The 22,714-nt window shown below is 47.5% G+C and overlaps 1 protein-coding gene across 1 annotated transcript in view; it reads right to left on the reverse strand.

Moving 5' to 3' along the window:
- LOC138283572 (putative leucine-rich repeat-containing protein DDB_G0290503) overlaps positions 1–22,714 on the reverse strand; it is a 511,080-nt gene that overhangs the window by 223,192 nt on the left and 265,174 nt on the right. Inside the window, exon 5 of the mRNA XM_069221509.1 lies at positions 5,489–5,569. Coding sequence (XP_069077610.1) covers positions 5,489–5,569 — 81 coding nt within the window. The remainder of the gene's footprint in view (positions 1–5,488; positions 5,570–22,714) is intronic.

The raw sequence follows: 22,714 nt of genomic DNA on the forward strand, positions 1-22,714 counted from the left end.
CAGATAAGTGTGGACCCCCAATAAAAACGGGCACCTCCCCCTCGTAAAGTAAGAAGAAGAAAAGAGCAGGTGCAGGTGTGAGCAAGATTAGGCAGGGTGTGTGAGCGATAATAAGGGTTTTATGGCATGGTGTGCCTTGATGCTATCTGATTCGGCCACTGGGAGAGGGACTGACCAAACAGGTTTGGCCTGAGGCAATGGTTACAGCTTGCCCAGGTTAGAGAAAAGTCAATCAAGGTGTACGTGTCCTTGGAATCAAATCTGACTGTATTATAAGCCTATGTGAGGGCAACTTTTTAAAATGGCTGCCGTGTATAAAATGGGAGCCACGAGTGCAGGGCGAAAATGGCGATTTTGAGGTGAAAACGCTGCTGGAATTGAGCGAAAATGCTCATGCTTAGTGTACTAGTCATTATCGGTCTTTTGATACTAAAATCGTACTGCTGTGGCAAAGTAAATTACATGGGTCCAGAATTTTTAGAACCACAGTGTGTGGTGTTTTGTGCGTGGAAGTTGTGTGGGCGATGGTTTTGAGTGCCTGTGGATGCTAATTTGTGGATGGTGGTGTCTCTCTCTGGCCTTCTCTCTGCAATGGTGGTCATAGGGGTTTGTGGGTGATGTGGGTGTGTGTTTTGTATTGTAATGAGTGTGTGGGAGTGGTGTGTGTATGTGTCTCAGGTGTGTGTATTTCGAATTGTCCAATGTGGCGGTTTTGTATGTGTGTGTGTATTTTGAGCGTGGCGGTGTGTACCGCCAATGGAATACCTTTGGTGTGGCGGACTTGTGTGGGTGTCTGAATTTTGTCGGATTCCGAGATGTGGGTCATAATAGCTGTGGCGGAATTCCACGGCGGTGTGTTGGCGGTCTTCTGCACGGCAGTAAGCGGCTTTTACCACCAATGTTGTAATGAGGGCCTATATATTTGTTGTACTCAGAGTACGGCCAGCGGGCCGCCAGCGTCCAGGCAGACCTTGCCTGGTGGCCTGCAGGCCTTTTTTATGGCCTCTCCTTGGAGATACCCTCCACAGCTGCTCCGTAGGGAGCTCCCTGATGCCCAATGCTTTCAGCAAACACAAAACAGTATCGCTGGAACATGCACCACACCAACTTCAGTGGGCATGCTCCAGCAGCCCTCTTTTGTGTTTACTGAAAGCATAGGGAAACCTCCTATGGTTGGCGTCATATACCTGGCAGTAGAGGGAAGCGAAGGCACTTTAAATGTTAGCTGCTGCGCATGCACAGTTGACTTTTAAGGAGCCTTTTTGCAAGCTTCCTGCTACCTTTGCATCGTCACTCGCAGTATTGTTTCCCTTAGCCGCCTGCAGCTTGCTTTCTCCAACATTTTTCTTCCACCAAAAAGACTCCACTAGCAGCAGTGGATCTGGTCAGCCTGCTCTCCTCCTTGCTTCCCGTCGACTAGCTTGCTTCCCTCCTGCCCTCCTCTCCAGGTGGCCTTCAGGTCAGTGTGTTGACGGTTTTATGGCTGTTTGTGGGCCATTTTTAGGTCTGCTGGGCCATTTTGTACTATTGATTTCCCTGATATCAAAACTAACTGTGGCTGCAGTAAGCTCAAATCCATGCAGTCATCCATGCCTTGCAAAAATCGTATACAGCATGATTTTTTGTTTTTACTCTTAACAGCGCTGCCCCACCCTGCCCATATGTGTAGGCCCATTAGTGCCTCCCTCAGCCACAAACAAAACTGTACTTTTGACCCCTGAAAAAAAGGTTGTGAGTATCCACGTTCTATAGTAATCTCGTTTGACAGAGAGGTGATAACTGGTCATCACTCGCAAATGGTGCAGTTACATTGAGGGTGTAGGGAGGAGGAGTGAGGGGCGGAGTGGGAGGGGGGAGGTGAAGTTGGTCTCTTCCCACAGAGGGAGACAACACTGGCCTGTTAATTAATAGATGCTGCCAGAGTGTCAGTCATTGTCAGCAGCAGCAACCTTTTTCAACCTAATGAGTGAGCATCCCTAGGAGGATTGGGGTTCAGGGTCACTGTGAGGAAGGACCACCTGTTGACAGAGGAGTCAAATGCTTCATATTTCCACCACCCAATATTTCAGTCTGCCGTCAATGAACACTCCACAGAGTTAGTGATGCACCTCTCCCTGACCGCAGCAAATACTTTCTTCTACATCATGACTGTACTGCATTCTACACAATGAGCGTTACAAGTAGTTCAGTAGCAGTTCCAAATAGTCCTCCATTACAGCGGTGAATACTTCATCCCATCAGACCCAAAAAGGCTATTCCGACAGCAGCAAATGACCACATTCCATTAGAGATTAATGTCTTATCTTGTCACTGTCAGATACCTGACAAAGTCGCCGACAAATACTTCAACCTCTCAGTATCATACACCACCGTGACAGCATCAAACACCCACTCACTTATTAGTCAAATAGCCCTCTCAGCAAGTGACAAACCACCCTGTGAGGTAGAAGTAAAGTTCAATACTCCATCCTACCAGCACTGAATCATCCTCTACCATAGTGCCAAATACCTGGTTGTCTCCAAAATGCTCCCAAAAGTGGACTGGAACCCAGAAATCAGCCCAGATGCAAAAATCTTCAAACCAGCCTCACAATGCTGGAGACGGCGACTAGAAGAAGGCAATGGGGTCATGGCTGTGTGGTGGCACCCCCCTAGCCTGCGGCCAACCAAGAAGAAGTCAGAGTATCCGATCCGCGTGTAGATACAGCTCCTACAGTGCAAAAAAAACTTTTGAGATGCTACTGGCTCTAAATCCTCCTCTTGATAGTGCAAAACACCCCTGCTAGGAACGCCGTATACCAACCCCAGCTCCGAGAGAGTACTGAATACTTCATATTAAAGAGAGCTCATCTTTGGCACCAGAAAATATAGGCAGTAAACAGCTCACCTGGCTGCTATTTGAATCATAAAATATTGCAATAATCAGGACCCGCACAGGCCTCCGGCCCTGGTGCACTAGACCAATGGAAGCTACGCCCATCATATGGCCTTAAGCACAAAAGCCTCCCGATATCGGCAAGTACTACTTCGCAACAGCCCTAAAAATACTCTTGGGAACAACGATGACCCATACTGGATATCGAACTCATGTGCTGCTGACCACTGCATGTATCAGGGGTAAGTGGTCAACTGACTGAGCAATCCTGGGATGATGTGGTGTTACAGGGCAGAACTGCTGACTTTGGAACTGGGGAGTCAGGCTGGATTCTAGGCATTGGTTCAACATCCTATGATTGTGAGCAAAACACTTAGGACCTGATTTAGGGTTTTTATGGGGGGGTTAACTCCCTCACAAATATGACGGATATACCGTCCACAGTATTACAATTCCACTACAGCCTATGGAAATTGTAATACGTCAGACGGGATATCCCTCACATTTGTAACCGGAAACCCCTCCCCCAAATTGTAAATCAGGCCCTGAATCACCTCGTGCCTATGAAAATATTACTATTACTATACCCTTGAGTGCTGTAACTGGTACTCATGTAAAGCTCTGCAATACCTTTGGGTCAGGTTCTCGCTGTGTAAAACTGCAATAGAAAGTCCAAATGTGCCTGGCAGTCACTGCTGCCCACTAGTAAGTTACCAGCCTGCGCTAACAGCTGTATCCTAGTTCTGGTGCAGGGGTGACACCACTGCAGATCTCATAGTAACATGGGTGGGGTAAATCATTCCTAGGTGGAGGCTGGGAGCCTCCCTGCTTTGTCCAAAGGGAAACAAGCTCCGGTACAAGGGGTGCTCACAACAACACCCTTTGCCTCCTTACCACAAGGGACCCCTGAGGTCATCCAGACAGGGGATCCCGAACGTGCTATCGGACTGCCCAAGGTAGAGTCATTTCACAGTACTCTTATAGCTGCCTTGCAGGCAGCCAGGGTCACCTGGTCACCCTAACGTGACACAATGAGAAACGCCAAGAGTAACTAGAAACCTCTCTGTTCCAGGCTGCCAGATCTCTCCCATACTTATGTATCCGAGTTTTTCTTTGCAGCCCCGGCAGTGACACGATGAGCACTTGTAGGAACGTAGCCTATTTCTACCCCTCTCCCTCCTTGGACGCCTCCAACCCCCTGGTTACCGGGACGTCAAACATCCGTCAAATGGATGCGCAGCCTTAATAGAAGGTCATTCTGGGGTGAATATAGTCACAAAAATCTAATATCGCGTCTGGTCTCCAAGTAACAAGTGATGCGCAAATATCTCGGGTGATGATCCCGTACTCTGTAAAAAACACAACAATGGTGCTGCGGTTTGCTTACAAAAATTCCACCCCAAGTTCCAGCAATTGGCGTTGTAAATTCCTAACTGGACTTTTCTTGCCACGTAAATTGAAAATGAAGTGTAAAACAGTTTACAGAAGCAAGGCGATTCAAATCACCACCGCTGCCATGAGCACAAGAGTTACTAGCTCCCTGTCTGAATATCTAGAAAGGATGCCGGCTGGGATGAAAGGCTAACTGAAACCGGAGGAGGGGCCATCACACACTGTTACAGAAGGAAGCGTGACCTAGGGTGAAGGCCAATAGAAACGTTCAGGAATGTTCACTTAGTTACTAGGCATGGGGAGGGAACTCAGCACACAAAGGAAGGACATTTCACAAAATGCACCAAGAAAAATGAAGCATTTACAACAAGCATAACAAAAAATGAATAGCAAGAGTGGGGTTGGTTAAAAGCCCACAGAGAGATTACAACAAGCTCTAGAGCGCTTATGTGTGCTCAACCCTAAAAGGGGAGATACTGGGGAGTGTGCCTCTAGACTTGGATCTGTTGTTCCATGACGTCCATGTGTGTATCTACATTATTTTAGAATTATGAGCGTTGAGTTAATAGGGAGACAATTACCATCTTATAAAGTACTCTCTTTGAAACATTTGAAACATGATTAATTTGGTCTTTCAGCAGACAATTAAGGATGTTGAAATTAAAAAAGAGGACAAGGAAGGGGAGATACTCCCCCACACACAGTTTATTAAGGTAATGATACTCTTTAAAACGTTCTTGTACTGTTTTGGTTGAAATCTTCACCATCAGGCTAGAGTAGCTGAGGGGAGCACACATCCAGCACGTAAGCACAGTGACCAACAGCGTCAGCATGTTACTAGCACTGAACTTTATGTACATGACTGAAGTTGCTTGTTGGAATGCCTAAGTCATAAGAGGATGAAGTAAAGAAGAGATCTCAGGGAGGGTAAATAATATATATTTCATTATGTTCCACATATTAACCTACAGTACATATTTTCACACTAGCCCCATTTACCAATCCATAACAAATTTGCTTGCTGCCGTAGGCATTTGAGTAACACGTCTCAAAGCCCCATTTAAAGCTGAACGATATTTCTTAACTTGGTAAATTAAATTACTTTAAAAATCTTTAAACAGTAAAGGTTTTTGCCAAATAAATTTTAGAGCTCTATTACTTCTCGGGTTGAAATGAAGGATATGGACCTTGTGTGTTGTTCTGCTTCTCAGTGCCACTTACCAGATAAACGCCTTTCAGTATGGCTCTGCTAATTAGGTGGAGGCATTCCACCATAAGTGCCCATGCCAGTGCATCCAGAAACTGAAAGAGAGAATAAAAAATGATTAGTGGTGCTGCCTTTCATAACACCCTGTCCTGATGGTCATGTTTACAAAACATAATGGAGTATAACAACTACAATACAGCCTAGTATCTCAATAAATTCTCCAGAGATTATATGGTCCAGGGGACATCTGCCAGTGTCTCCAATGTCTTTGTAAATGGAATTCCTTTTTTCTTTAAAACAGCACTAGTTCCTTTAAACCCTTGTGTGCTGAGGTTGGAATGGTTCCGTCCTCAGCCACGGTGGGCATGTGCTGAGGGTGGAACTGTTCCATCCTAGCATCCACAAATAGGGAAAGCGCTGGTGCTCCCCCCATTGTGCTTCCACTGCCACCCCAGCCCCCCTCCTTCAGCGATCTGATGACATTGGCACTCCCATAGCATGCCAACATCATCGAATGCAGCTGACCACGCTGGAAACCATTTTTTACACTGTGCAGAGGAGAGATGACCCAGTAAGTCCTTCTCCAGGGGGAGGGGGGTTCTTTTCTTTCAAAACAGACACAGAGGGAAAAGCAGGAATCTTCCCTTTACCTCATGCCTGTTTTGAATTGATTCCTGCTCCACAATAGTGGACGAGGCACATGAACGTGGAGCAACAATCATTCCTCTAGACTACCAGAGTTTTTTTTTTATAAGTATGAGGAGTGGGCAACTCCTTATTTTATCTATGTTTCAGTCCTTCTTGGGATTAGCTAGGTAATTTTTTTACCTGATCTGCCCACCGGCAGGTTTGAAACCCACTAGGCACAAGGGAATTTTATTTGTGCAATTGAAAGGAACGACTCCCTTGGGCAAGGGTCGTTGCCCTGAGACAAAAGGTTTTTTCTGTATTTTGGCCCCACAGGGGGCTAGATCTGCTGTTTTATTTACCGATCTGCCCCCAGGGGAGGTTCAAAACCCACTAGGCACCAGGGATTCTTATTTTTGCAATTGAAGAGAGCGACCGCTTGAGCAAGGGTCGCTGCATTGGGGGCAAAATGTTTTTCTGTGTTTTGGTCCCGCCCTGGGGCTAGATCTGCCTTTTTTTCACCCACTCTGTAGGAGGCTGGACTGGCTTGTAGTGAGTACCAAGGGGTACTTGCACCTTGCACCAGGCCCAGTTATCCCTTATTAGTGTATAGGGTGTCTAGCAGCATAAGCTGATAGATAATGGTAGCTTAGCAGAGCAGCTTAGGCTGAACTAGGAGACGAGTGAAGCTCCTACAGTACCACTAGTGTCACTTGCACAATATCATAAGAAAACACAATACACAGATATAATAAAAATAAAGGTACTTTATTTTTATGACAATATGCCAAAGTATCTCAGTGTGTACCCTCAGGGTGAGGATAGCAAATATACACAAGATATATGTACACAATACCAAAAATATGCAGTATAGTCTTAGAAAACAGTGCAAACAATGTATAGTTACAATAGGATGCAAAGGGGACACATAGGGATAGGGGCAACACAAACCATATACTCCAAAAGTGGAATGCGAACCACGAATGGACCCCAAACCTATGTGACCTTGTAGAGGGTCGCTGGGACTATTAGAAAATAGTGAGGGTTAGAAAATTAGCCCACCCCAAGACCCTGAAAAGTGAGTGACAAGTGCACTAAAGTTCCCCAAAGGACATAGAAGTCGTGATAGGGGAATTCTGCAGGAAAGACACAAACCAGCAATGCAACAACGATGAATTTCCAGTCGAGGGTACCTGTGGAACAAGGGGACCAAGTCCAAAAGTCACAAGCAAGTCGGAGATGGGCAGATGCCCAGGAAATGCCAGCTGTGGATGCAAAGAAGCTGATACTGGGATGTAGAAGCTGAGGATTCTGCAGGAACGACAAGGGCTAGAGACTTCCCCTTTGGAGGATGGATCCCACATGCCGTGGAGAGTCGTGCAGAAGTGTTTTCCTGAAGAAAGACCGCCAACAAGCCTTGCTAGCTGCAAGTTGTGCGGTTAGCGTTTTTGGATGCTGCTGTGGCCCAGGAGGGACCAGGATGTCGCCAATTGCGTCTGGGGACAGAGGGGGCGTCGAGCAAGACAAGGAGCCCTCTCAGAAGCAGGCAGCACCCGCAGCAGTGCCGGAACAGGCCCTACGAAGAAGAGTGAAACGGTGCTCACCCGAAGTTGCACAAAGGAGTCCCACGTAGCCGGAGACCAACTTAGAAAGTCGTGCAATGCAGGTTAGAGTGACGTGGACCCAGGCTTGGCTGTGCACAAAGGATTTCCGCCGGAAGTGCACAGAGGCCGGAGTAGCTGCAAAAGTCGCGGTTCCCAGCAATGCAGTCTGGCGTGGGGAGGCAAGGAGTTACCTGCACCAAACTTGGACTGAAGAGTCACTGGACTGTGGGAGTCACTTGGACACAGTTGCTGGATTCAAGGGACCTCGCTCGTCGTGCTGAGAGGAGGCCCAGGGGACCGGTGATGCAGTTCTTTGGTGCCTGCGGTTGCAGGGGGAAGATTCCGTCGACCCACGGGAGATTTCTTCGGAGCTTCTAGTGCAGAGAGGAGGCAGACTACACCCACAGCATGCACCACCAGGAAAACAGTCGAGAAGGCGGCAGGATCAGCGTTACAGAGTTGCAGTAGTCGTCTTTGCTACTTTGTTGCAGTTTTGCAGGCTTCCAGCACGGTCAGGAGTTGATTCCTTGACAGAAGGTGAAGAGAGAGATGCAGAGGAACTCTGATGAGCTCTTGCATTCGTTATCTAAGGAATACCCAGAGACAGAGACCCTAAATAGCCAGAAAAGAGGGTTTGGCTACCTAGGAGAGAGGATAGGCTAGCAACACCTGAAGGAGCCTATCAGAAGGAGTCTCTGACGTCACCTGGTGGCACTGGCCACTCAGAGCAGTCCAGTGTGCCAGCAGCACCTCTGTTTCCAAGATGGCAGAGGTCTGGAGCACACTGGAGGAGCTCTGGACACCTCCCAGGGGAGGTGCAGGTCAGGGGAGTGGTCACTCCCCTTTCCTTTGTCCAGTTTCGCGCCAGAGCAGGGCTAAGGGGTCCCTGAACCGGTGTAGACTGGCTTATGTAGAAATGGGCACCATGTGTGCCCATGAACGCATTTCCAGAGGCTGGGGGAGGCTACTCCTCCCCTGCCTTCAAACGATTTTCCAAAGGGAGAGGGTGTAACACCCTCTCTCAGAGGAAATCCTTTGTTCTGCCATTCTGGGCCAGGCCTGGCTGGACCCCAGGAGGGCAGAAGCCTGTCTGATGGGTTGGCAGCAGCAGCAGCTGCAGTGAAACCCCGGGAAAGGCAGTTTGGCAGTACCAGGGTCTGTGCTACAGACCACTGGGGTCATGGGATTGTGCCAACTATGCCAGGATGGCATAGAGGGGGCAATTCCATGATCATAGACATGTTACATGGCCATATACGGAGTTACCATTGTGAAGCTACATATAGGTAGTGACCTATATGTAGTGCACGCGTGTAATGGTGTCCCCGCACTCACAAAGTCTGGGGAATTGGCCCTGAACAATGTGGGGGCACCTTGGCTAGTGCCAGGGTGCCCTCACACTAAGTAACTTTGCACCTAACCTTTACCAGGTAAAGGTTAGGCATATAGGTGACTTATAAGTTACTTAAGTGCAGTGTAAAATGGCTGTGAAATAACGTGGACGTTATTTCACTCAGGCTGCAGTGGCAGGCCTGTGTAAGAATTGTTAGAGCTCCCTATGGGTGGCAAAAGAAATGCTGCAGCCCATAGGGATCTCCTGGAACCCCAATACCCTGGGTACCTCAGTACCATATACTAGGGAATTATAAGGGTGTTCCAGTAAGCCAATGTAAATTGGTAAAATTGGTCACTAGCCTGTTAGTGACAATTTGAAAGAAATGAGAGAGCATAACCACTGAGGTTCTGATTAGCATAGCCTCAGTGAGACAGTTAGTCATAACACAGGTAACACATTCAGGCACACTTATGAGTACTGGGGCCCTGGCTGGCAGGGTCCCAGTGACACATACAACTAAAACAACATATATACAGTGAAAAATGGGGGTAACATGCTAGGCAAGATGGTACTTTCCTACACACGCTGACCCCAAGGTGTGGGGTGGGGGTCGAAATCCACTAAGCACCAAGGATTTTTAAATTGTGCAGTCGAAGGGAGTGACCCCTTGGGCAAGGGCCACATGTGTTTTCTGTGTTTTGCCATTGGGGCTAGTTCAGCAGTTTTTTGGGCCGATCTCCCCAGGGGGATCATAACCCACTAGACGAAATAGATTTTTTTGATAATTTTGTGGGGTGTGACTGTAGGAAAGTACCATCTTGCCTGGCATGTTACCCCCATTTTTACTGGTGTGTATGTTTGTTTTTGCCTGTGTCACTGGGATCCTGCTAGCCGGAACCCCAGTGCTAATAAAGTATGCCCAGTATGTGTTCCCTGTGTTGTGCCTAACTGTATCACTGAGGCTCTGCTAACAAGAACCTCAGTGTTTATGCTCTCTCTGCTTTTAAAATTGTCACTACAGGCTAGTGACTAATTTTACCAATTCTCATTGGCACACTGGAACACCCTTATAATTCCCTCGTATATGGTACCTAGGTACCCACTGTATTGGGGTTCCAGGAGATCCCTATGGGCTACAGCATTTCTTTTGCCACCCATAGGGAGCTCAGACCATTCTTACACAGGCCTGCCACTGCAGCATGCGTGAAATAACGACCACGTTATTTCACAGCCATTTTTCACTGCACTTAAGTAACTTATAAGTCACCTATATGTCTAACCCTCGCCTGGTGAAGGTTGGGTGCAAAGTTACCAAGTGTGAGGGCACCCTGGCACTAGCCAAGGTGTCCCCACATTGTTCAGGGCAATTTCCCCAAACTTTATCAGTGCGGGCATACCATAACACGTGTGCACTACATACAGGTCAATACCTGTAGGAGGTTGGCCTGGCTTGTAGTGGGTACCAAGGGGTACTTACACTCTGTGCCAAGTCCAGTTATCCCTTATTAGTGTAGAAGAGGTGTTTCTAGCAGCTTAGGCTGATAGAAGGTAGCTATAGCAGAGCAGCTTAGGCTGAACTAGGAGACATGCAAAGCTCCTTCTATACCACTGGTGTCATATGCACAATATCATAAGAAAACACAATACACAGATATACTAAAAATAAAGGTACTTTATTTTTATGACAATATGCCAAAAGTATCTCAGTGAGAACCCTCAGTATGAGGATGCCAAATATACACAAGATATATGTACACAATACCAAAAATATGCAGTAATAGCAAAAGGAAGTAATGCAAGCATTATAAAGTTACAATAGGTTGCAATAGGAGCACATAGGTATAGGGGCAACACAAACCATATACTCCAAAAGTGGAATGCGAATCACGAAAGGACCCCAAACCTATGTGAGCTTGTAGAGGGTCGCTGGGACTGTAAGAAAACAGTGAGGGTTAGAAAAATAGCCCACCCCAAGACCCTGAAAAGTAGGTGTAAAGTACACCTATATTCCCCAGAGAGCACAGAAGTCGTAATAGGGGAATTCTGCAAGGAAGACCAACACCAGCAATGCAACCAAAGTGGATTTCCGGACCTGAGTACCTGGGAAACAAGGGGACCAAGTCCAAGAGTTGCGACAATGTCGAGAGAGGGCAGATGCCCAGGAAATGCCAGCTGAGGGTGCAAAGAAGCTGCCACCAGATGGTAGAAGCTGTGGATTCTGCAAGAACGAAGAGGACTAGGAACTTCCCCTTTGGAGGATAGATGTCCCACCCAGAAAGACCGCAAACAAGCCTTGCTAGCTGCAAGGGTCGCGGTTAGGCTTTTTGGATACTGGTGTGGCCCAGGAGGGACCAGGAGGTCGCCACTTGGATAAGGTGACATAGGGGGCGCCCAGCAAGTCAGGGAGCCCTCATAGAAGCAGGCAGCACCCGCACAAGTACCGGGGCAGGCACTTAGAAGAGGAGTGAACCGGAGTCCACGCGAAGTCAGAAAAGGGAGTCCCACGACGCCGGAGGACAACTCAGAAGGTTGTGCACTGCAGGTTAGAGTGTCGGGGACCCAGGCTTGGCTGTGCACGAAGGAAATCCTGGAAGAGTGCACAGGAGCCGGAGCAGCTGCAAATCACGTGGTACCCAGCAATGCAGTCTAGCGTGGGGAGGCAAGGACCTACCTCCACCAAACTTAGACTGAAGAGTCACTGGATTGTGGGAGTCACTTGGACAGAGTTGCTGAGTTCCAGGGACCACGCTCGTCATGCTGAGAGGGGACCCAGAGGACCGGTGATGCAGTCTTTTGTTGTCTGCGGTTGCAGGGGGAGGATTCCGTCGTCCCACGGGAGATTTCTTCAGAGCTCCAGGTGCAGAGAGGAGGGAGGCTACCCCCAGAGCATGCACCACCAGGAAACAGGCGAGAAAGCGGCAGGATCAGCGATACAAGGTTGCAGTAGTCGTCTTTGCTACTTTGTTGCGGTTTTGCAGGCGTCCTGAGCAGTCAGCGGTCGATCCTTTGGCAGAGAGTGAAAAGAGAGATGCAGAGGAACTCTGATGAGCTCTTGCATTCGGTATCTGAAGAATTCCCCAAAGCAGAGACCCTAAATAGCCAGAAAAGGAGGTTTGGCTACCTAGGAAGGAGGATAGGCTAGTAAGAAAGGTAAGAGCCTATCAGAAGAAGTCTCTGAAGTCACCTGCTGGCCCTGGCCACTCAGAGCAGTCCAGCGTGCCAGCACACCTCTGAATCCAAGATGGCAGAGGTCTGGGGCACGCTGGAGGAGCTCTGGGCACCTCCCCTGGGAGATGCAGGTCAGGGGAGTGGTCACTCCCCTTTCCTTTGTCCAGTTTCGCGCCAGAGCAGGGCTGGGGGATCCCTGGACCGGTCTAGACTGGCTTATGCAGAGATGGGCACCATCTGTGCCCATCAAAGCATTTCCAGAGGCTGGGGGAGGCTACTCCTCCCCATCCCTGACACCTATTTCCAAAGGGAGAGGGTGTAACACCCTCTCTCTGAGGAAGTCCTTTGTTCTGCCTTCCTGGGCCAGGCCTGGCTGGACCCCAGGAGGGCAGAAACCTGTCTGAGGGGTTGGCAGCAGCAGCAGCTGCAGTGAAACCCCGGGAAAGGTAGTTTGGCAGTACCCAGGTTCTGTGTTGGAGACCCGGGGGATCATCGAATTGTCCCCCCAATGCCAGAATGGCATTGGGGTGATAATTCCATGATCCTAGACATATTACATGGCCATGTTCGGAGTTACCATTGTGACGCTGTACATAGGTAGAGCCCTATGTACAGTGCATGCGTGTAATGGTGTCCCCGCACTCACAAAGTCTGGGGAATTTGCCCTGAACGATGTGGGGGCACCTTGGCTAGTGCCAGAGTGCCCACACACTAAGTAACTTTGCACCCAACCTTCACCAGGTGAAGGTTAGACATATAGGTGACTTATAAGTTACTTAAGTGCAGTGGTAAATGGCTGTGAAATAACGTGGACTAATCAGAAAGAGGCTACTTTCTCACACAACCCCTCCCAAACAAAGGACAACAAGGCTAACCTTGGCCAGTTGAGACTTTATTGTCTAAGTGGTGATAAGTAGAGAGTAGCTCTGCAATAGACTGGTTACTCCCTTTATCATCCACTATATGGTTACTCCCCTGTGGGGATGTAAACCACCCTGTTTGAAGTTTTTTAGCCACCCAACAATGTGAAGATATATTTTCAGAGTTCCTATCAGTAAGTTTAGGTTTAGCACAGTGGGACTTGTCCACTGGACCTATTTCCAGTGATGAGAATGCCAGACAGGGATGCTGTCACAGTAAAGCCATAGTTGGGCAAAAAACATTGTCCATATGGCTGTAAGAGAGATCAGGGATGCTGTTTCTCTTTAGTTGGAGCAGGGCATGGATGCTGTCCTATGAGCTCCACACTAGGGCAGGGCTGCTGTCCTAAGTGTTGTGAGGCAGTGCAGGGTTTCTGCACTAAAGTGTCTCTGGGAGGGTTGGAGGGGTGCTCCATGTTAAATAAAAAGGTGCTCTTTTTCTCACCAATATTAGTTATCCCACAGAGAGGTACTTCCACCTCAGGGAGTTCAGCTATGCCAGCTGATGATTCCCTTGGTACAGGTGCCACCCCAGGAGAGGTGTCTCCCACCACAGGAATGGTATCCTGAATGGCAGGGTGGTTAGGGGATACTGTGATACCCTTTTTACCTGTTGTTGGAGAGGGATCCTGAGTTTTCAGGCCTTTTTCTCTCCTTTGCTTTTTCATTTCAGTAGAAATGAGAGGGAACAATTCCTCAGGGATACCCAGCATGGCTGCATGGGTATAAAACTCTACCTCAGCCCAACCTGAGGTCTCTAGGTCATTTCCTAAGAGACAGTCTACAGATAAGCTAGTTGACACTACCAACTGCTTACGGCCAGTAACTCCACCCCAACTAAGCTGAACTATAGCTAAGGGAAGAAACTTAGTGGAGTTATGGACATCAAAAATCTTGTACTGTTGTCCAATGATGTGTTGTTCAAGAGGCACAAGGTTTTCAGTCACCAAAGTGATACTGGCACGTGTGTCCCTGTAGGCCTGGGCCTCAACACCATTTATTGAAACTCTCTGCCTGTATTTATCCATTGTAAGGGGACAAGCAGCCAGTGTGGCAAGGCCAATGCCACTAGGTGTGACAGAAACTGTCTTGGGACTGACTACCCCAGTTTCTATGATGGACCCATAAGTGAACCCAACTACACCCTTAGTTTGACTGTTGCCAGCAGTCCCACCACTCTTACCACTACTGCTAGGGGCACTAGAGTTTGATGTATTAGTGGTGGTTGGCTCAGGGGGTTTACCTGGACAGGACTTATCCCCTTGCCAATGGGCTTTATTTTTACACACATAGCAACAAGGCTTTTTAATGTGTGTATGTTGTGAAGAAGAGGAAGAATTTGATTTATCCCCACCCCCTCAAGAGTGTTTAGGATGTGAAGAAGGATCTTTGGTTTTACCCTCATCCCCATGCTTATCCTGAGATTTCTCACCATCTTTCTTCTTGCCATCCTTGTCACCCCCTGTATGAACTTTTCTGTTCACTCTTGTTCTGACCCTTTTGTCTGCCTTCTTTCCCAATTCTTGAGCAGAGGTCAGATCTGAGTCCACTAGATATTGGTTTAACAAATCAGACACACAGTTATTCAGAATATGCTCTCTCAGGATTAGATTGTACAGGCTTTCATAGTCAGAAACTTTACTGCCATGTAACCACCCCTCCAAGGCCTTCACTGAATGGTCAACAAAGTCTACCCAGTCTTGTGAGGACTCTTTTTTGGTTTCTCTGAACTTTATCCTGTATTGTTTAGTGGTTAAGCCAAATCCATCCAAGACTGCATCCTTCAAAACTGCAAAATTATTGGCATCACTTTCTCTCACACTAAGGAGCCTATCCCTACCCTTTCCATTGAAAGATAGCCATAGGATAGCATCCCACTGCCTTTGAGGGACCCCCTGTACCATACAGGCCCTCTCAAGTGCAGCAAACCACTTGTTAATGTCATCCCCCTCCTTGTAAGGGGGAACTATCTTCTGCAGATTCCTGGAATCATGCTCTCTCACAGGATTGCTATCAGGAATACTGCTGCTGCCACCATGGGGTCCAAACCCCAACCTCTGTCTCTCCTTCTCTAAGTCTAGGGATTCCCTGTCTAGAGCCAGCTGTTGCTGTTTAAGCTTCAGCCTGGTCTCTTCCACTCTCAAATTGTTGAGTTCCCTTTCTAACATTTTGTCATCAGGGTGGGTGTGTTGGGAATGCTTTGACACAGAAGAAATATTGGAATGAACAGAGGGAGACCTGTCCCTAACAACTGCCACTCTAACAACCTGGCCTTCAGGAATAAAACCCTCCCTACTGTGATGGGAGCTTCTATTACTACCAGCATTGCTATGAGGTCTGCTAGGGGGCAGGTTTGGAAGAGAACCCTGTACCACTCCCACTAGGGGCTCCCCTGAGTCAGAGTGAGAGCTATCTCCTAACTTCTCAACTGAACTGCCAGCTAAGGCCTTATCATTCTCAATGAGCATGTTAGACAGTAATTCTCTAGAAGGGTTCTTTCCTACCACTAAACCTCTATCAATGCAGTGACGCCTTAGGCTCTTAAAGTTTAGATTGTCATATGTTGTATTGACTAAATTAAGAGGAGTTCCTACATCAGACATGATAGAAAAGGTTTAGGGACAGATAAAAGAGAGAAAAAGTTTCAGGACTTTTTAAGGAAACAGAAAAAAAACGTTTTCAACTTTTTGAAACTTTTTGACAGTTTAGGAGTACTTTTCAGCACTTAGCAGATAGTGTAAGAGAAGAAAAGCAAAATTTTGTGGTTAGGTGTACATACACTGAACTTGTTTGTGTATTATTCTCTTATGAAAAGTACACAATGACAAAGTGGTAAGTAGTTGCAAGTACTTATCCCACCGCTGCACAACCAATGTAGGAGGCTGGCCTGGCTTGTAGTGGGTACCAAGGGGTACTTACACTCTGTGCCAGGTCCAGTTATCCCTTATTAGTGTAGAAGAGGTGTTTCTAGCAGCTTAGGCTGATAGAAGGTAGCTATAGCAGAGCAGCTTAGGCTGAACTAGGAGACATGCAAAGCTCCTACTATACCACTGGTGTCATATGCACAATATCATAAGAAAACACAATACACAGATATACTATATATATATTGTAGGAGGCTGGACTGGCTTGTAGTGAGTACCAAGGGGTACTTGCACCTTGCACCAGGCCCAGTTATCCCTTATTAGTGTATAGGGTGTCTAGCAGCTTAGGCTGATAGATAATGGTAGCTTAGCAAAGCAGCTCAGGCTGAACTAGGAGACGTGTGAAGCTACTACAGTACCACTTAGTGTCATATGCACAATATCATAAGAAAACACAATACACAGTTATACTAAAAATAAAGGTACTTTATTTTTATGACAATATGCCAAAGTATCTTAGAGTGTACCCTCAGTGAGAGGATAGGAAATATACACAAGATATATATACACAATAGCAAAAATATGCAGTATAGTCTTAGAAAACAGTGCAAACAATGTATAGTTACAATAGGATGCAATGGGGAAACATAGGGATAGGGGCAACACAAACCATATACTCCAGAAGTGGAATGCGAACCACGAATGGACCCCAAACCTATGTGACCTTGTAGAGGGTCGCTGGGACTATTAGAAAATAGTGAGAGTTAGCAAAATAACCCACCCCAAGACCCTGAAAAGTGAGTGCAAAGTGCACCAAAGTTCCCCTAAAGACAAAATAGTCGTGTTAGAGGGAGAATGCAAGGAAAACACAAATCAGCAATGCAACAACGATGGATTCCTGTCTGAAGGTACCTGTGGAACAAGGGGACCAAGTCCAAAAGTCACAAGCAGCTCGGAGATGGGCAGATGCCCAAGAAATGCCAGCGGTTGGTGCAAAGAAGCTCTTACTAGGCTGAAGAACTGTGAATACTGCAGGAACGACAAGGGCTAGAGACTTCCCCTTTGGAGGATGGATCCCCCACGCCTTGGAGAGTCGTGCAGAAGTGTTTTCCCGCCGGATGGACGCCAACAAGCCTTGCTACACGCAAATCGTGCGTTTGGCGTTTTTGGACGCTGCTGGGGCCCAGGAGGGACCAGGAGGTCGCAAATTGGACCTGCAGAGAGAGGGGACGTCGAGCAAGACAAGGAGCCCTCACTGAAGCAGGTAGCACCCGGAGAAGTGCCAGAAACAGGCACTACGAGGATGCGTGAAACGGTGCTCGCCGAAGTTGCACAAAGGAGTCCCACGTCGCCGGAGACCAACTTAGAAAGTCGTGCAATGCAGGTTAGAGTGCCGTGGACCCAGGCTTGGCTGTGCACGAAGGATTTCCGCCGGAAGTGCACAGGGGCCGGAGAAGCTTGCAAAGTCGCGGTTCCCAGCAATGCAGCCCAGCGAGGTGAGGCAAGGACTTACCTCCACCAAACTTGGGCTGAAGAGTCACTGGACTGTGGGGGTCACTTGGACGGTGTCGCTGGATTCGAGGGACCTCGCTCGTCGTGCTGAGAGGAGACCCAAGGGACCGGAGATGCAGCTTTTTGGTGCCTGCGGTTGCAGGGGGAAGATTCCGTCGAACCACGGGAGATTTCTTCGGAGCTTCTGGTGCAGAGAGGAGGCAGACTACCCCCACAGCATGCACAAGCAGGAAAACAGTCGAGAAGGCGGCAGGATCAGCGTTACAGAGTTGCAGTAGTCGTCTTTGCTACTATGTTGCAGGTTTGCAGGCTTCCAGCGCGGTCAGCGGTCGATTCCTTATCAGAAGGTGAAGAGGGAGATGCAGAGGAACTCGGCTGAGCTCATGCATTCGTTATCTAAAGTTTCCCCAGAGACAGAGACCCTAAATAGCCAGAAAAGAGGGTTTGGCTACCTAGGAGAGAGGAAAGGCTACTAACACCTGAAGGAGCCTATCACAAGGAGTCTCTGACGTCACCTGGTGGCACTGGCCACTCAGAGCAGTCCAGTGTGCCAGCAGCACCTCTGTTTCCAAGATGGCAGAGGTCTGGAGCACACTGGAGGAGCTCTGGACACCTCCCAGGGGAGGTGCAGGTCAGGGGAGTGGTCACTCCCCTTTCCTTTGTCCAGTTTCGCGCCAGAGCAGGGGCTAAGGGGTCCCTGAACCGGTGTAGACTGGCTTATGCAGAATTGGGCACCTCTGTGCCCAACAAAGCATTTCCAGAGGCTGGGGGAGGCTACTCCTCCCCTGCCTTCACACCATTTTCCAAAGGGAGAGGGTGTCACACCCTCTCTCAGAGGAAGTTCTTTGTTCTGCCATCCTGGGCCAGGCCTGGCTGGACCCCAGGAGGGCAGATGCCTGTCTGAGGGGTTGGCAGCAGCAGCAGCTGCAGAGAAACCCCAGGAAGGGCAGTCTGGCAGTACCAGGGTCTGTGCTACAGACCACTGGGATCATGGAATTGTACCAACAATGCCAGGATGGCATAGAGGGGGCAATTCCATGATCATAGACATGTTACATGGCCATATTCGGAGTTACCATGGTGAAGCTACATATAGGTAGTGACCTATATGTAGTGCACGCGTGTAATGGTGTCCCCGCACTCACAAAGTTCAGTGAATTGGCTCTGAACAATGTGGGGGCACCTTGGCTAGTGCCAGGGTGCCCTCACACTAAGTAACTTTGCACCTAACCTTTACCAGGTAAAGGTTAGACATATAGGTGACTTATAAGTTACTTAAGTGCAGTGTAAAATGGCTGTGAAATAACGTGGACGTTATTTCACTCAGGCTGCAGTGGCAGGCCTGTGTAAGAATTGTCAGAGCTCCCTATGGGTGGCAAAAGAAATGCTGCAGCCCATAGGGATCTCCTGGAACCCCAATACCCTGGGTACCTCAGTACCATATACTAGGGGATTATAAGGGTGTTCCAGTAAGCCAATGTAAATTGGTAAAAATGGTCACTAGCCTGTCAGTGACAATTTGGAAAGAAATGAGAGAGCATAACCACTGAGGTTCTGATTAGCAGAGCCTCAGTGAGACAGTTAGTCACTACACAGGTAACACATACAGGCACACTTATGAGCACTGGGGCCCTGGGTTACCAGGGTCCCAGTGACACATACAACTAAAACAACATATATACAGTGAAAAAATGGGGGTAACATGCCAGGCAAGATGGTACTTTCCTACACATATATATATATATTTTTATATATTTATAACTTTATTTCGGCTAGAAGCCATAAAAGTAAACAATACAAAACATAACATGATTGTACAGCATGACGGTTGATGACACAGTTTACTTTGGGGACCCTGAAAGATACACGAGTATAACCTATTGTTAAAATTTTAACTTCCCAAAGGGTATAAAATATTAGGTCGTTGTAATTTGGCTCTCCTCAATTAAAACTTATCAAAATAAATATGATCTAAAACCAAATTGTTAAAAACACGTGATTATAACAATTCTCTTGTTCATATCTCCCTATGTTCTACAAATACCTCATTCCTGAGGAACCAGTTTTATCATTTATCTCAGTTGTTTGGTATAAAGGGAGGAAATTCCATAGTTTTCTTTAAGAGCCCTAGCAAAATAATGAGATCGCAAAGTTGTAAAAAAAAAAAAAAAAAAAAAAAAAAAAAGGGGAAAAAAAACAGTGCAAATCGTCATTATTCTTAAAATCTGTAAGTCCCAACCATTATGTCTTTAGCTTCAGCCAGTTAAGACCTGTTATATAAAATAAATATGATCTAAAACCATTATGTTAAAGAAATACATGTTTATAACAATTCTCTTGTTCGTATGGCCCATGCACTTCGCAAATATCTCGCAACAGAAAAGACTATTTTATCATTTGTGTCAGTTGTTAAAATTCGTAATGCTGTATTCCATTCCCTTATCCCAACTGCCCTACATAACGGAACGATCCATTTTTTCCTAGGTACCAGATATCTAGGGCAGAAAAACATAAAGTGCGTGAGTGACTCTTTTGTCTTTTGACAATGATGGCAATATATTAAATTGCAGTCCTCCGATCTCCATTGTGCTGTGAATGTCTTAAGTGGGAGGGTCCCTAATCTGAACTTGATGAATAGTGTTTTATTGTAGGGAGGATTTATGTTATCCATATAGGCCTCAAATTTGGGGCTGCATTTATGGTCTAAAAACTGTAGAGTCAGACTGCCATGATTTTTTAACCAAATTTGGGCCAAAATGTTCTCCCAATAGCACCTTTTTACACGCTCCTTTGTTTCCTTGGTCAATTTGTGAGGAGCACTCCACACCTCCTCCATCTTAAGGAATTTACACATGTCTCTAATGTGTCTGAACCAAGGGATCTTTAATACATTGTCACTTGCGAGAAATTCATCTAATGCTATATGGAGAGTGGACCGATACTCTGAGGTCCAAAGACAAATCCAATACATTAGTGGCCTTAGTGCAATTTCATTGTGTATTTACATGCAAAGCTCCTACTATACCACTGGTGTCATATGCACAATATCATAAGAAAACACAATACACAGATATACTAAAAATAAAGGTACTTTATTTTTATGACAATATGCCAAAAGTATCTCAGTGAGTACCCTCAGTATGAGGATGCCAAATATACACAAGATATATGTACACAATACCAAAAATATGCAGTAATAGCAAAAGGAAGTAATGAAAGCAATGTAAAGTTACAGTTGTAGGAAAGTACCATCTTGCCTGGCATGTTACCCCCATATTTCACTGTATATATGTTGTTTTAGTGTATGTGTCACTGGGACGCTGCCAGCCAGGACCCCAGTGCTCATAAGTGTGCCCTGTATGTGCTCCCTGTGTGATGACTAACTGTCTCACTGAGGCTCTGCTAACCAGAACCTCAGTGGTTATGCTCTCTGCTTGCCAAATTGTCACTAACAGGCTAGTGACCAATTTCACCAATTCACATTGGCATACTGGAACACCCTTATAAATCCCTAGTATATGGTACTGAGGTACCCAGGGTATTGGGGTTCCAGGAGATCCCTATGGGCTGCCACTGCAGCCTGAGTGAAATAACGTCCACGTTATTTCACAGCCATTTACCACTGCACTTAAGTAACTTATAAATCACCTATATGTCTAACCTTCACCTGGTGAAGGTTGGGTGTTAAGTTACTTAGTGTGTGGGCACCCTGGCACTAGCCAAGGTGCCCCCACATCATTCAGGGCAAATTCCCCAGACTTTGTGAGTGCGGGGACACCATTACAAGCGTGCACTATACATAGGTCACTACCTATGTATAGCGTCACAATGGTAACTCCGAACATGGCCATGTAACATGTCTAAGGTCATGGAATTGTCACCCCAATGCCATTCTGGCATTGGGGAGACAATTCCATGATCCCCCGAGTCTCTAGCACAGACCCGGGTACTGCCAAACTACCTTTCCCGGGGTTTCACTGCCGCTGCTGCCAAACCCTCAGACAGGTTTCTGCCCTCCTGGCTTCCAGCCAGGCTTGGCCCAGGAAGGCAGAACAAAGGACTTCCTCAGAGAGAGGGTGTTACACAGTCTCCCTTTGGAAAAAGGTGTCAGGGCTGGGGAGGAGTAGCCTCCCCCAGCCTCTGGAAATGCTTTGATGGGCACAGATGGTGCCCATCTCTGCATAAGCCAGTCTATGCCGGTTTAGAGATCCCCCAGCCCTGCTCTGGCACGAAAGTGGACAAAGGAAAGGGGAGTGACCACTCCCCTGACCTGTACCTCCCAGGGGAGGTGCCCAGAGCTCCTCCAGTGTGCTCCAGACCTCTGCCATCTTGGAAACAGAGGTGCTGCTGGCACACTGGACTGCTCTGAGTGGCCAGTGCCTCCAGGTGACATCAGAGACTCCTTCTGATAGGCTCTTACCTGTGTTGCTAGCCTATCATCCTTCCTAGGTTGCCAAACCTCCTTTTCTGGCTATTTAGGGTCTCTGCTTTGGGGAATTCTTTAGATAACGAATGCAAGAGCTCATCAGAGTTCCTCTGCATCTCTCTCTTCACCTTCTGCCTAAGGATCGACCGCTGACTGCTCAGGACGTCTGCAAAACCGCAACAAAGTAGCAAAGACGACTACTGCAACCTTGTATCTCTGATCCTGCCGCCTTCTCGACTGTTTTCCTTGTGGTGCATGCTCTGGGGGTAGCCTGCCTCCTTCTTGCACCAGGAGCTCTGAAGAAATCTCCCGTGGGTCGACGGAATCTTCCCCCTGCAACCGCAGGCAACAAAAGTATGCATCACCGGTTCTCTGGGTCCCCTCTCAGCATGACGAGCGTGGTCCCTGGAACTCAGCAACTCTTTCCAAGGGACTCGCACAGTCCAGTGACTCTTCAGTCCAAGTTTGGTGGAGGTAAGTCCTTCCCTCCCCACGCTAGACTGCATTGCTGGGTACAGCGTGATTTTCAGCTGCTCCGGCTCCTGTGCACTCTTCCAGGATTTCCTTCGTGCACAGCCAAGCCTGGGTCCCCGACACTGTAACATGCAGTGCACAACCTCCTGAGTTGTCCTCTGGCGTCGTGGGACTCCCTTTTGTTTCTTTGGGTGAGCTCCGGTTTACTCCTCTTCCAAGTTCCTGTTCTGGTACTTCTGCGGGTGCTGCCTGCTTCTGTGAAGGCTCCCTGACTTGCTGGGCGCTCCCTCTGTCTCCTCATCCAAGTGG

Source organism: Pleurodeles waltl, chromosome 3_1 (genome assembly GCF_031143425.1).
Source record: "Pleurodeles waltl isolate 20211129_DDA chromosome 3_1, aPleWal1.hap1.20221129, whole genome shotgun sequence".
NCBI lineage: Eukaryota > Metazoa > Chordata > Amphibia > Caudata > Salamandridae > Pleurodeles > Pleurodeles waltl.